General features: G+C 44.6%; 1 protein-coding gene across 1 annotated transcript in view; it reads right to left on the reverse strand.

Annotated features, from left to right (window-relative positions):
- Positions 1 to 283: 283 nt before the first annotated feature.
- The window catches only part of ADGRF2 (adhesion G protein-coupled receptor F2), a 44,947-nt gene continuing 32,134 nt past the window's right edge, over positions 284 to 13,096 (reverse strand). Inside the window, exons 7-10 of the mRNA XM_053602638.1 lie at positions 10,308 to 10,349; positions 6,952 to 7,011; positions 4,579 to 4,655; positions 284 to 3,075 (exon numbers count right to left, since the gene is read on the reverse strand). Of these exons, the coding sequence (XP_053458613.1) occupies positions 4,608 to 4,655; positions 6,952 to 7,011; positions 10,308 to 10,349 (150 nt within the window). The 3' untranslated portion in view covers positions 284 to 3,075; positions 4,579 to 4,607. The remainder of the gene's footprint in view (positions 3,076 to 4,578; positions 4,656 to 6,951; positions 7,012 to 10,307; positions 10,350 to 13,096) is intronic.

Below are 13,096 nucleotides of genomic sequence, written 5' to 3' on the forward strand. Positions count from 1 at the left end.
ATCCAGTTCAGATTGTTTTGCTTACCACCAAATAGTCCCACACTTCCCAATTCTGGTATTGTCTGTTTATAGGCCTTGCTTCCCCAAAGATCTAACGCAACCCCCATGTAGATGTTGCCAGGCAGATGTTGACAAGGAGAAATACGTGAGAGGTCGTTCTGGTACACGTTACAGCAATGGACGTTAAAGAAACGATATTTACAGAAATGGGTCAGTTCCATTTAGGACAATAGTCAAGTATTAGGTCATTTGGGTCAGTTGAAAAGTGAATAACAAATGATCATGGAATCAAAGGACTTTATTGAACATATATTTACTGAACATATTCTATATACAAGGCACCCTCCTCTGCCCTATGGGCATACAAAAGTGAGCAATGTAGTGAATGATACAAGGAATCATGTTCCTAAAGGTTTATAATCTTGTCTGGGAAAAAATATACATGCACACAATCAGACCAGGTAAATAAACAATATTATACAGTAAATACTACTGTACAGTGGATGACACAGATTATAAACATAGGAATTCAAGCAGGTAGAATCAGCTCTTCTGGTTGGACCAATCGGGGGAGACTTCTTAGAGAAGACGGAGGAAAGTGAAGCAGAGATCAGACACAGTGAGCAGTGAGTTATGAGGCAGGCAAGGAACTGTGTATTGTGACCAGCGTAACCTTGAATTAAAAGGCTCATTTAATGGTAAGCTCAGCAGTTTTGTGAAAAACACCCCTAATGTTGAACGCACCAAATCAAATATATAACTCTTTTATTTAGAGGTTCATGGACTATGTCATTCCCATGTGTGTGTCTACTTCCAAACTCACTCAAAGGGCCATGGCTCTGTGATCACTTGTGTTCGTGTCTGTCTGTGTGGGAGCATGTATTCCCAGGTACTCTAATAGAAAACAGTATTGTAATAAGCAGTTATTATTTGCCAAGTACTATTCTAAATACTTTACCTACATGTATCCGCTTAATCTTGACAACAACCCTATGAGGTAGGCTCTATGACTGTCAGTGTATAGATGAGGAAACTAAACTAAAGAAACTTTAATGACTTTTCTCCAAAATCTCCATGTATTAAGTGTTTTAGCCACAAATCTGCCTTAGACAATGTTTTTGCCAATTTCTCCGTGGGTCACCTGACCAAGTCCCTTCCTCGGTGAGGTGTGGGCAGGACACTAGATGTGTTCCACCCGGGGTCGTCCACAGTCACATCTTTCAAGATGGAAAATGGTGCACAGTGAGATATAGGAAAGAGATCACAGTTTCTTCCAGAGTTTCTCTGTCAACATTGATGGCCTTTCTTGCTTAAAGATGAGCCCAAGATGGAGTGTTTTTCCGACCTCCCTGTCCTATGAAGCCAGCACATCCGGGGAGAGAGGGAGAGCACTTTCATACCTGATGGGACTGCTCATCACAGCCACTCCCTCCCTCCCTCCCTCCCTCTCCCTGTGCTCAGAGTTCTTATCTGTAAATTGAGGCAATTGGCTTTGTCTTTCCTAAACTAGATTATCCAGATTTACAATCCTATAACTATTTAGCTTCACAACGTTCTGTCTTCACTTCCATATATTGAAGCTGGGTAAGCGGCATTTCTTTGTACCTAAATCTCTATGCAGAGCAAAACCAGGACCATGCCTATTCTAGCCCCTTCTCAGGAAGAGACCCTACAGGTGCACCGGGACATGGCAAATGAAAGCCAATTTCTGACTTCATCTAAGAAAGATGCTACTGTCCCAAAATAAGCAATGCCTCTTGAAAGGTGACTCTTTCTCCAGGTTGGTGCATTTTTTCTACCTTCTGGTTGATCTCTTTATTGTGTTTTTGCCTTCTCAAACTTCTCTACTTGGAGAAAAATTATTTATAGCAAAAAAAGAGAAAGTGAGAGATCCCACTCACCCACAAAGTGAGCCTCCCTTTCCCACTTGTGAGGCAGGGTCATTAATACTGGCTTCATGAAAGGATAATTAGGAGCCTCCCATCACCCCCTACCTTAACCCACTAGTTTTCTTCTGTTGCATCTGCAGGCATGCTTGCTTTGTATTTTTTTATTTTTTTATTTTTTTGCAGTTTTTGTCCGGGGCTGGGTTGGAACCCGCCACCTCCCATATATGGGGCCAGCACCCTACTCACTGAGCCACAGGTGCCACCCTATGCGTGCTTTGTAAAGGGGTTTCTTTTTTCCCTACCCCAAAGGGCTTCTACCTACAGTACTATCTCCTATCAAAAGACTCCTGGTTTGAATGCTGAATTTGTTTACATACGAGCTTAAGAAAATAAGCAGCTGTGTGTTTGAAATATGATATTTTCCCTTCCCCATCTCAGGTTTCAAAAACACATATTGCCATTGAGGGTTAATCTTAACATCGTCAGTGTACACAGAAAGCCTGTCAGTGGTCTTGAAGACAAAGTCCAGGGCCGGGAGCCAGCAGAGTTGGGTTTACACCTGGGCTTCCATCTTTGATTAGCTGCAGCTCACAGTGGCACCCTTCGGTCCCTTAATTTAAAATGGGCATCTTCTCTTGTTCAAACCTCTGTGCTTTTCACTTGGCTCAAAGCAGTTGCATCTAAACCCAAACCAGGCTGACCATCACATTAATTTCAATTTGAAGGAGTAGGATATACCGTCATTAGATTCCTTTTGTAAAAAAAAAAAAAACACAGCAATGACCTACTTAGAGTCACCCCAACTGCTAATCATTATTCATGAGGACCCCTCCCTCAGCAGCCCACAGAATCCACCCAGGTGACATCCCAAGCCACCTTTGCCAGGTTGAGCCAGAGCTGTCTCCCTGAGGATAAATGTGACCTGGTAGTACAGAGCTGGGGGACCCGGCAAAACCATGATCATGGCCCACTTTCTCTTTGGTTCCTTGTGAAAGTCCAGCATATGCAGAGGAGAAGTGTCCGGTAACACAGAACAGCTTAGACAGACGGCCCTGCCGTCCTTCTGTGCTCCACACCCTCTTTCGTCAGCACCGCAGCCTGTGCGACTTCCTCAGACTCTCCAGAAGCAAGAAGACAGGAATGAGCACGTTCCTCCTCTGGGCTCTGCCCTTCCGGAATACATGACCTTGTCAAGAACAGAAAATCACAGCTTCCATGTACAAGTAGCAAGACCCAGAGGCTTCACAACAACTGCATTATAAGTTCATTTTCTTGAACCATAAGCCCGTTTGGGTAGAGCCCCTTGGCAGCTGGACAGTCTCTTCTCCTTAAGTCACTCTGGAGTCAGGGGATGTCTTGTTCCATTCCCTATGAACTACAAACTTTTGTCTTACTCTAAGGCAGACCAGGTCCTTTTAAGGGTAGCACTTCCTTTTAACTCCTCTTGAAAAAGGCTGGTTCTTTGTAAGAAGCCGTGGACAGCTGCCCAAGGCCACCCAGGCTGCTGGAGCCGGGATGTGTCAGGGCGAGGAGTGGGAGCTCTCCCTGCATACCTGAGTGCCTCTCTCTGCCTCTCTCGGTGTCTGTTCTTTACCCACAGAGTGTCTCTGTGTGAGTCACTCTGTTGCATTCTGCATTTCCCCGGGTCTCTCAGCATCTCTCTGGCTCTGTGTCTCAGTGAATGTAGGTGTCTCAGTGTGGGTGACTCTGTCTCTCTCTGGTCTTCTCCATCTAGATCTAGAGGGACATTGAAACACAGGATAGGGAGACACGTCTGCACATGCCCATGTGTCTGGGTGGCTTCTTCCAGCCCTAGCTTACCATGTCTCTCTGAGTTTGTGTCTCTGAATTTATGCTTCCCTTCATGATTTCCTTCCTGAACTTTGTTCTGTGTCTTTGTCTCTCCTTCGAATGTAAGTAAATTCTACATTACCCCTAAAGTTTCACAGACATTGTTTACAATAACCTCTGATCTTTTCAGACAATGGCAGAGAGGGAGGCCAAAATGGGGAATTTGGGGCTGCCGCTGATGTACACGTACCGTTAGGATGTTCTGGAGTAGGGAACCAGAGAGGAGAGGGGCGAGAGGGAGAAGCGAAGTAGAGTTAACTCTTCTGCTCTCTCCTCTCTTAAAGACACCTGGGCACAGTGGCTCACTCCTGTAATCCTAGCACTCTGGGAAGCTGATGCAAGTGGATTGCTTGAGCTCAGGAGTTCAAGACCAGCCCGAGCAGGAATGAGACATAATTTCTAATACAAATGGAAATAACTAGGCAGGCATTGTGGCAGGTCCCTTTAGTCCCAGCTACTAAGGAGGTTGAGGCAAGAAGGTCTCTTAAGCCCAAGAGTTTGAGGCTTCTGTGAGCTAGGCAGACACCAGGGTACTCTACCCAGGGCCACAGAGTCAGACTGTGTCTCAGAAAAAAGCAAGCCAAAAAAGAAAGAAGCCACCCAAACTAACTTACAAGCATTCTCAGATATGCCTGATTGCTCTTCAAAGACAAAAATCATTTCAGTAGTCTAAAAATTAAAAGTGGGAATTCATTTTTAACCATAGCTAAGTAAGAATAGATTATATAGGAGAATCCTTTCCATCAAGAAAAAAATCATTTATAATAATTGATCAAATTGCTTTTTTTAAGAATATGATATATGACACATACATGGAGAACCCTTGCTTTACACTCACCTTCCAAGTTAGGGATGTGTCCTGGGGTGTTAGCTTGGCCCTTTGGTGGGGTGACAAGAGTATTCAGAAGAAAGGTTCTGTTGAAGACAAAGTATAATGACGAATAATGACATTTATCATTATTAGTCTGTTTCCGATTATCATGAGTATTCAAAGCACACGAATAATCGTGATCACGGCAATTTATCTTATCCCCTCGCTGTGACTATCTCCTCTCCTTCTTTGTATTGGAACTGCAGGAAACATCAGCAGTTTTGGCCTGGCCTGGTTCTCTCCTGAAAGATCCACTGGTTTGGGGGTGTGGAGGCAACAGAGAAGGCGCTGAGTGTCCTGGACGGGGGAGAAACACCAAAGTGCAGAGAGAGAGGAACACCTGGACAGCTCCTTCTCAGCTGATCCATTGAGACCACCCTTTAAAATCGTCTGCTGGCTCTGCACCTGCTTCCAGAAGATACCCTTGTGTTTTAGGTGTATGTTTCCTCCAACAGGTGATATACACTAACTCACAGGCAGAATGATTAGAATCGTCACCACAGAGCATAGGCTCATTCATCCGGTAGATGTAAGGTGAACACAGGCAAGCACACTTATTACCCTGATTCTGAGGAGCCAGGACTGACACCACCCAAACGGGCACCTCGAGTAGGGTGGGCGTTAACTCCAGACCACAGCAGGTTGCCAGCAGGACCCAGCAGGGGCTCCTACAGGGCAGACGAGGAGCACACAGGTGACATGCCCACTTCTGTCTTCCGAGTAGGTTTGTAAAACCAGTGACAGGCAGTGGCTAATGCTAGTGCAGAATGAAGGAATGATTGCAAGAAATTAGATTTAATGTACCTAAAATCAGTGGTTCCTAGCCCTGGCAGCACATTAAATCACTAGGGAGCTCAAAAAGAAGAAAAAGGAAAAAGCTTAAACCCTCCAAGAGTTTGTCTTTAATTTTTCTTGAGTGGAGCCTAGACAGATGGTGATATTTGTTTAAAGTTCCCCACTTGTCTCTAAGGTATAGACGGCATTAAAAATCACTGACTCAGATAATCAACAAGTGATAATAAAGTGCTGGGTATCATTTGGATTTATCATTCACATAAAACTAAGCACAGAAGTGGGCACAGGACTATTTCTTTATAACACTGAGGAGCAGAATTTCTCTTTGGTGGCCTGAGGGGATCCATACTCAAAACACATAAAGAACGACGCTAAATGGGGAAGGATGGAGAGAGTCAGCCCTCTGTCCTGAGAGCCCAGCGCAGACCAGAGGTGGGCAGAGGAGCAATACTGGCATCAGGAGTGCTGGTTAGAGGCACATATTTACAATGCTGGGATACTGCAGGAAGGCTTGAATGGTTCTCAGCCTTCAGTGTACATTAGAATCACCTGGGGAGCTGAGCAAACTCCCAGAACCGAAGCCATACTTAAGACCAATCTAATTAGAATCTGCAGGGTATCACCCAGGCAACACCATGTTTTGAAACTTCCCAGCTGGTTCTGTTGTGCAGCCAAGGTTAAGAACCACAGTTTTAGGTAATCTTTTCTCAGTAAAACTTGGCTGTTTGTTTTGTTTTGTTTTGTTTTGTTTTGTTTTTTTAAGCTGGAAGGAATATAGAGAACTCTGCAGCCTCCCAGGCATGGAGAGTAAGGACTAAGAACAAGATCAACGTTCAGGTAAAAGTTAGACGAAAGAGTGGCCGAGCCCCCAAACCCTCTGTCCACGCAGACCTTCTGCAACAGCTGTCCAGGACAGGTGATGCTGCCCCGTGTGACCTGGGTGTGGGACGCTCCGGAGCCCTCTGCTCTTCCTGCTCCCTGCATTCTTTGGCCAACCCTGAATCCAACTTTTGCTACCATGTAAACATTTTTTTAAAATGATTGGCAGTTTTTCCCTTACTCAGAACAGTTGATGGGTCTCTCATTCTTTGCTTAATAGTAAATGGTTCCTAAGTTATAGGAATAAAAGATGAGTTAATAGTCCCACCTGCTAGCCAATGACAAACCTTTTCCCCAACACCTCTGAAGAGGCTTCTGGCCTATTTAAACAACTCCAATGACCTAATTTTCAAGAGGGCTGTTGACTTCTCTTGAAAATTACTCTATTCATAAGATCCTTGTGTAGGATCAGAATTGTCTCCCTGGAATTTTCATGCTCTGACGTGGTCCAGCTGATTGAATTCGTAGAGAATAAGTGGACTGTCATGGGAACGGGAGACTTCTTATCTTCTGCCATTTCTCGGAGTCGTCACCTGCTCCCCTACTGTGTGGTTTCACATTCACCCTCCAATACCTGCCACCCCATCCCTCTCCTCTAAACTCACTTAAACCAGCTTTGTTATCTTGTCAAACTTTAAAATGCAAAAATGAATAGGAAAGCTTTACCTCGGATATTCTGGAGATCCACTTTGCAGAGGTTACTTGTTCCTTCAAGGCTTCTCTTATCTGAATATTTAACAAAAGCAATTAAGTATTAAAAGATCCTAAGGAGTCAACACAGGGGACTGGGCAAGTGCGTTACCAGCCTGGTCCCATAGTGGGATATTTGGGGAGCAGTGAGCTGGTGGCGTGAACAGCGGGGAGATGGGCAGAAACGAGAAAGGTGGAGCTAGAGACTCGTTCCTGGGGCCTTAAACACGGACCTGATGGCTAAGAAGTGCGGTCACCGCAAGTTTGAAGATTTCTTGACATAGTTTTGATGTTATTTTCTTGGAGCACCTAACAATCGCTTCTAATGGTTTGTTAATTTTTCAAGTCTCCTTTTCTACAGGGGAAAAAAAAAAAACCTACACAATATAGAAACAGTCCGTGGAATCAACGAAATAAGGATAACAATTCTGTTTTATCTTATAACTTTATGTATAATACCTGTCATCTCATTTTACCCTGAAAATAACCTTGTAAAGGTAAAGACACAAAGCCTGGTAAAGATACTGTTACAATTTCTGAGGCAATTAAGCCTCCGAGATTGTGACATCTAAGATTTGTCAGTTCCTGAGAGAAAGAGCCAGGAGTTGAATTCTCATCCCCTGACTTCAGGTCACCCTGTCCCTTCCCCTTACTCTCCCTGCTAACTATGGCCATGCTTCTTATTTCCTCTTCCTTTTCCCATCTAAAAAAAGTTTTCCACCTTCTAGCAGAGGTCTTCAAACTGCGGCCCGCAGGCCACATGAGGCAGTGTGATTGTATTTGTTCCTGTTTTGTTTTTTTACTTTAAAATAAGATATGTGCAGTGTGCATAGGAATTTGTTCATAGTTTGTTGTTTGGCTTTTTTTTAACTATAGTCCGGCCCTCCAACGGTCTGAGGGACAGTGAATTGGCCCCCTGCTCAGAGGGGCTTCATACGTCCCTGAAAAGGCCCTATCTTTGTCACTCGTGGACTCCCAAGAGGGACAAGCACTCCCTGTATTGGAGGGCGGGGGTACAAGCAAGGGGCAACTTCACAAATGAGGGGTTGTGAAGATATATTGAAGCTTCTACTTAGATTTCTTTGTTCTCATCTTTTTTTACTCCTCTGTTTCGTAATGTACCTCGTACACTTTATAAATTAATAATGAAGGCATCTAAGGATATATACTCACTGTTCGCGATCCTAAAATTTGAAGACCAGTAGAGTGCACAAATTTTTGTCCATTAATTACGTACAGCTTGTGACACTTTGGAGTATTTGCCTTCCGTGTTATAATTTTACATGTAACAAGTTCCTATCTTGGTAGACGTTGCCACAGTGTGGGGTTCTTTGCACCTCTCCCGGCACTTAGCTAGTATACTCAGTAATAATATCACTGTGCACATGTGGGTTACAAATTCTAGTTGGAGCATTAAAAATATTTTTAAAAATCTTACAGTATATGACTGTGTAATCCCTTACATGCTTTCCATGTGATTTCACTTGCAAAATTGCATTTGTTCTTTACCAGAATCCAGTGCAGAAGGCAGAGGAAGCAGCAGAATTTTGGCCCTTCGTTTGAGGAATCTGAGATTCGTGAGTGTTAAGGCACACAGTCGTGCCCAGAAATATCAAGACTAATACTCTTTCAAGCCAGGCGCAGTGGCTCGGGCCTGTAATCCTAGCCCCCTGGGAGGCCGCAGTGGGTAGATTGCCTGAGCTCAGTAGCTCGAGACCAGCCTGAGCAAGGGTGAGACCCCATGTCTAGTAAAAGAAAAAAAACTATGCGGGGGTTGAGTTGGGCACTTACAGTCCTAGATCCTCAGGAGGCTGAGGCAGAAGGATCACTTAAGCCCACAAGTTTGAAGTTGCTGTGAGCTATGACACCACAGCAGTCTACCAAGAGTGACAAAGTGAGACTGTCTCCAAAAAAAAGATGAATATTTCATCTCTGAATAATTTTTACTAAGTTGATATGGTATCCTCATAAGGTAATGAAAGGACCATCATGCAATTCATCTTTTACAAACCTTTTGTAACTTAGTAAAATAGCATAGTTTAAAAATAACAAACAAAACCACCCTGTAGTGAGAGTGCTCTTTTGTTGATATATACAACCTGCTATTGTCCCTTTTCACTCTGTCAAGTTTATTTACTTATTTGTTCACTTTAATTGACAGAAGATATTTGCATGTACACTGAGAGGACTGCTTCTTTTGCTGATTCCAGGAGGCAGTGAGGGACAAAGGAAAAAGGGTGATCTGAGAAGTCTGAGTAAACCTTATTGTTTTGCTCATTTTTTGGTTTTTGTTTTCACCATCCATCACCTATCAACACTCATCTTTATCTGAAGAATTTCCTTCCCTGAGTCCACTGCTCTTGCAACCAACCCTGTAGTTAAAATGCAGCCATGAGACCTGAGCCCAGCCAGCCAGACATGACGACACAAAACACCAGGTGCCAGGTGGCCAGACAGGCAAGGTGGAGGGGACCCCGGACAGCAGGAGCAGGGGATCCCCCAGACAGCAGGAGCAGGGGATCCCCCAGAACAGGAGCAGGGGAATCCCCCAGACAGCAGGAGCAGGGGGTCCCCCAGATAGCAGTGGCAGAGGTCCCCCAGACAGCAGGAGCAGGGGATCCCCCAGACAGCAGGAACAGGGGGTCCCCCAGACAGCAGGAGCAGGGGGAATCCCCCAGACAGCAGTGGCAGAGGGTCCCCCACACAGCAGGAACAGGGGATCCCACAGACAGCAGGAGCAGGGATCCCCCAGACAGCAGGAACAGGGATCCCCCAGACAGCAGTGGCAGAGGGTCCCCCAGACAGCAGGAGCAGGGGATCCCCCAGACAGCAGGAGCAGCACCACTATAGCCCATGTGCTCACTCCCTGCTGTCTGCCTTGGGAGCAGAGATGGGAAGGGCAGGACTGCTGGTGGAAAATTTCTGTGCTGTGCATTGGAAACAGTTCCCCTAGGGAAGCCTCTAGACTGCACGCCAAAGAGAGACCCTCCCAGAGAATACTGTGAAATTTAGTGAATTCCTTTTCTGCTTCCACTCACTGGAGTGAATTTCGATGGTGACCTGGAGCAAGCTACTCATTATTCTGAGACTCGGTTTCCTCATCTGTAAAACTGAAAATAGTGTGGCCCAAGACTGTTTAAGGATTAGAGCTAATATACACAAAACTCTTAGCACCAGAAAGCTTGGAAGACGTAGATATCATTTGCATTGTGAAGAGCAGTGATGACGCCCTATTCACGGTCTGCACAAACCACCGAGATGAAAGGCTCTCAGTTCTCCTTACAAGAGAGCACTTGCAGAAGAAAACAAGAAGAAAAATTCCCATGCAGTACCTTCGGATCCAGGATTGTTCCAAAAACCAGGATGAAGAAGCCCTGTGAGAAACAGAAGTGAGAGGAAGGGCCATTTACAAAGTAATAGTGGTAATAATACACAGCACCATTCATCATCAGTTCCTATTTTCATGAAAATAAAAATGATTTTATTAAATATTTTCACTTCCCATTTTTAGGGAAAAGCACCTAAACCCGTTCAATTCAGCAACTATCAATTGTCTTCCATGGACCAGCCTCCGTCCCAGACATTTGAGATATCTCAGGAAAGCAAATAGACCAAAGCCCCTGTTTCATACAGGAATATTTTAGAAATTTATTTTAAGGTTGGACATCCTGGCACTCTGGGAGGCCCAAGCCAGTGGATTGCTTGAGTCCAGGAGTTCCAGATAAGCCTGAGCAACAGTGAGACTCTGTCTCTACTGAAATTAGAAAAAGTTAGCCAGGTATTGTAGTGGGCACCTATAAGTCTCAGCTACTGGGGAAACTGAGGCAAGAGGATGGCTTGAACCCAAGAGTCCGAGGTTCCTGTGGACTATGATGCCACAGCACTCTACCTAAATGTCAGAATGAGAATCAGAAGGAAGGAAGGGAGGAAGGGAGGGAGGGAGACAAAAAGGGAGGGAGAGAAGGACAGGGGAGGGAGGGAGGAAGAGAAAGAGAAAGAGAAAGGAAGAAATTTGGGCAAAGCAAAACCGTTTTGCATTTAGCAGGAGCCGTACCTCCCATCAGAATATAAGGATCCAAGGGCCAGAGGAGGGGTGAGGCAACAGACAGCACCCTTGCCGTCCCAGAGCAGCAAGCGAGGAAAGAAATCTCACAGAAAAAAGCAGAAACAGCTATGCTGAGCTTCCCATGACACCTCCAACCTCTTCCTCCCACCCACAACAAAGAATACTATAAAATTTTCAAAGAAAAAGCAAATATACACATCCTTAGAAAACTTAATAAGGCATCAAATAGATTGAGTTTCCAAGCATGTAACAGGTGCTCTCAAAATGATACAGAAGGAATTAATCCAATTTTGTATCTTTTATTACCCATACAAAGAAACAGCCCATAAAATCAAAAGCAGGCTGATTCTCTATCATTTTACTCCATTTGGGATTTTTATTTTTTCCCTCCACATACATTGGCGCAAAACCACCCTGGAGGAAGGAAGGGCAGATAGCAGTTCTGTCTTTCAGATAAGAGAAAGGAAGCACAGAGATTCAACTTTCAAAAAGTGAAAGAGCAACATTCATCAAAGTGTCGCTTGAATGTGCAATTACTCATGGCTCACCTAAAAAGGGAAGGGAGATAATGCCATTTAATCCAGGCGTTCCCCTTGTTAAGCTGCTGTGATATTGTAAGTGGATATGAACTCTCACCGAGCCAGAGGCCTGATAAGGCACATGGGCACCATAAGACGTTACAACCTGGAGCTCATCAGTGACAATACCAAACCTACTGCCACCACTATTTGTTAAAAGCTCGGATGAGAGTGGAGGACTTTACAGGCACCAGTGTGCAGCAACCAGTCCTGTCCCCCAGGCACCCTAAAATACACCATTCCATTCAGCCAGTCCAACAAACACTGACAGTCTTGGTCCCTGAGTAGCTTTAATCAGATTGTTCTTCTGTGGGACACTCTTCACCTGCAAGATCACTATGGAATTCTGTCATTGTGTCTGCTAAGAAAAGGCCATTGTGGACACAGTTCAATAGGTCACAAATGTCATTCTCATAAAGATGCTTGGGACAAATACATTCCCACCTGCTTCTGGCACTAGGAATGCATTTGAAATCAGATTCTCCATGAACTTGGCCAGGAATTAAATTTTTAGAAGATCTGAGAACCACAATTTTAGCACGTTCCCTCCACAAATATGCTAAGGGCTAATATTCTTTGGCCAAACAACTAAATTCTCCCCTCATAAGTGGCTTAGGGTTGGACTATTTATATTTGTAACTGCAACATTTAGCACAATGTTTGGCACAAAATAAATAATAAATGTGGTGTCTGTATCTGAGTGTGTGTGTGTAACTTCTTTAATACGCAACTTGAGCCAGGAAAACACACTCCATTAGAATTACTTTTCATTGGCCATGACATCTTGGGGAAAGTTATCAAACTATCACTTAGAAGATGAGTATAAAAGATGAGTCGGGAAGTCCAGTATCTGATTGAAAAGGGCTAATAAAATACTCCCAGACAGAATTCACTGGTAGCAGCTTCTTTGCATTTCTTTTAATAGGTAAAGCATAATTTGAGCAGGTAAATCTCAATATGTTCTCCCAGGTTTTAATATATGTGCTTTATGTTCCTCCCACCAACATGGATATAAGGGATTCCCCAAACCTCACCCAGCTCACAATTATGCTCAAGAAATACAAGGAAGGGTACCACCCAGAAGTTATGGACTGACAAGGTGGACAACCCCACAACTGACTACATGAAACGACTTCCACATAGTAAAAGTGGTGGTTGGGGTCTTCCTCCCACATCCTCTGCATGTCCTGACATGTGTCTGAATCTCTCTCCTCGTCTGCGACCACAGCCTCAGATGCCCCTCATTTCCTATCACTGGGAGACCCCTCTCTCTGGCTTCTTCCTGCCCTGCTGCTGGGTCTCCCACCTCTGTAGATCCACGGCTCTTCCTTCTCTCCCCAGGATGCCCTGATCCAGCGAGATGCTAGGAAATGTCAATAACCGGCTCTCCGATCCCTATGAGGAAATTCTCCCACTATGGCTTATTTAATCCCGCAATGGGGTATCCCTGAGCCCGGAGTTAGAAAGAGGTGGGCAG

The sequence above is a fragment of the Nycticebus coucang genome, chromosome 9 (genome assembly GCF_027406575.1).
Source record: "Nycticebus coucang isolate mNycCou1 chromosome 9, mNycCou1.pri, whole genome shotgun sequence".
In the NCBI taxonomy this organism is placed as follows: domain Eukaryota; kingdom Metazoa; phylum Chordata; class Mammalia; order Primates; family Lorisidae; genus Nycticebus; species Nycticebus coucang.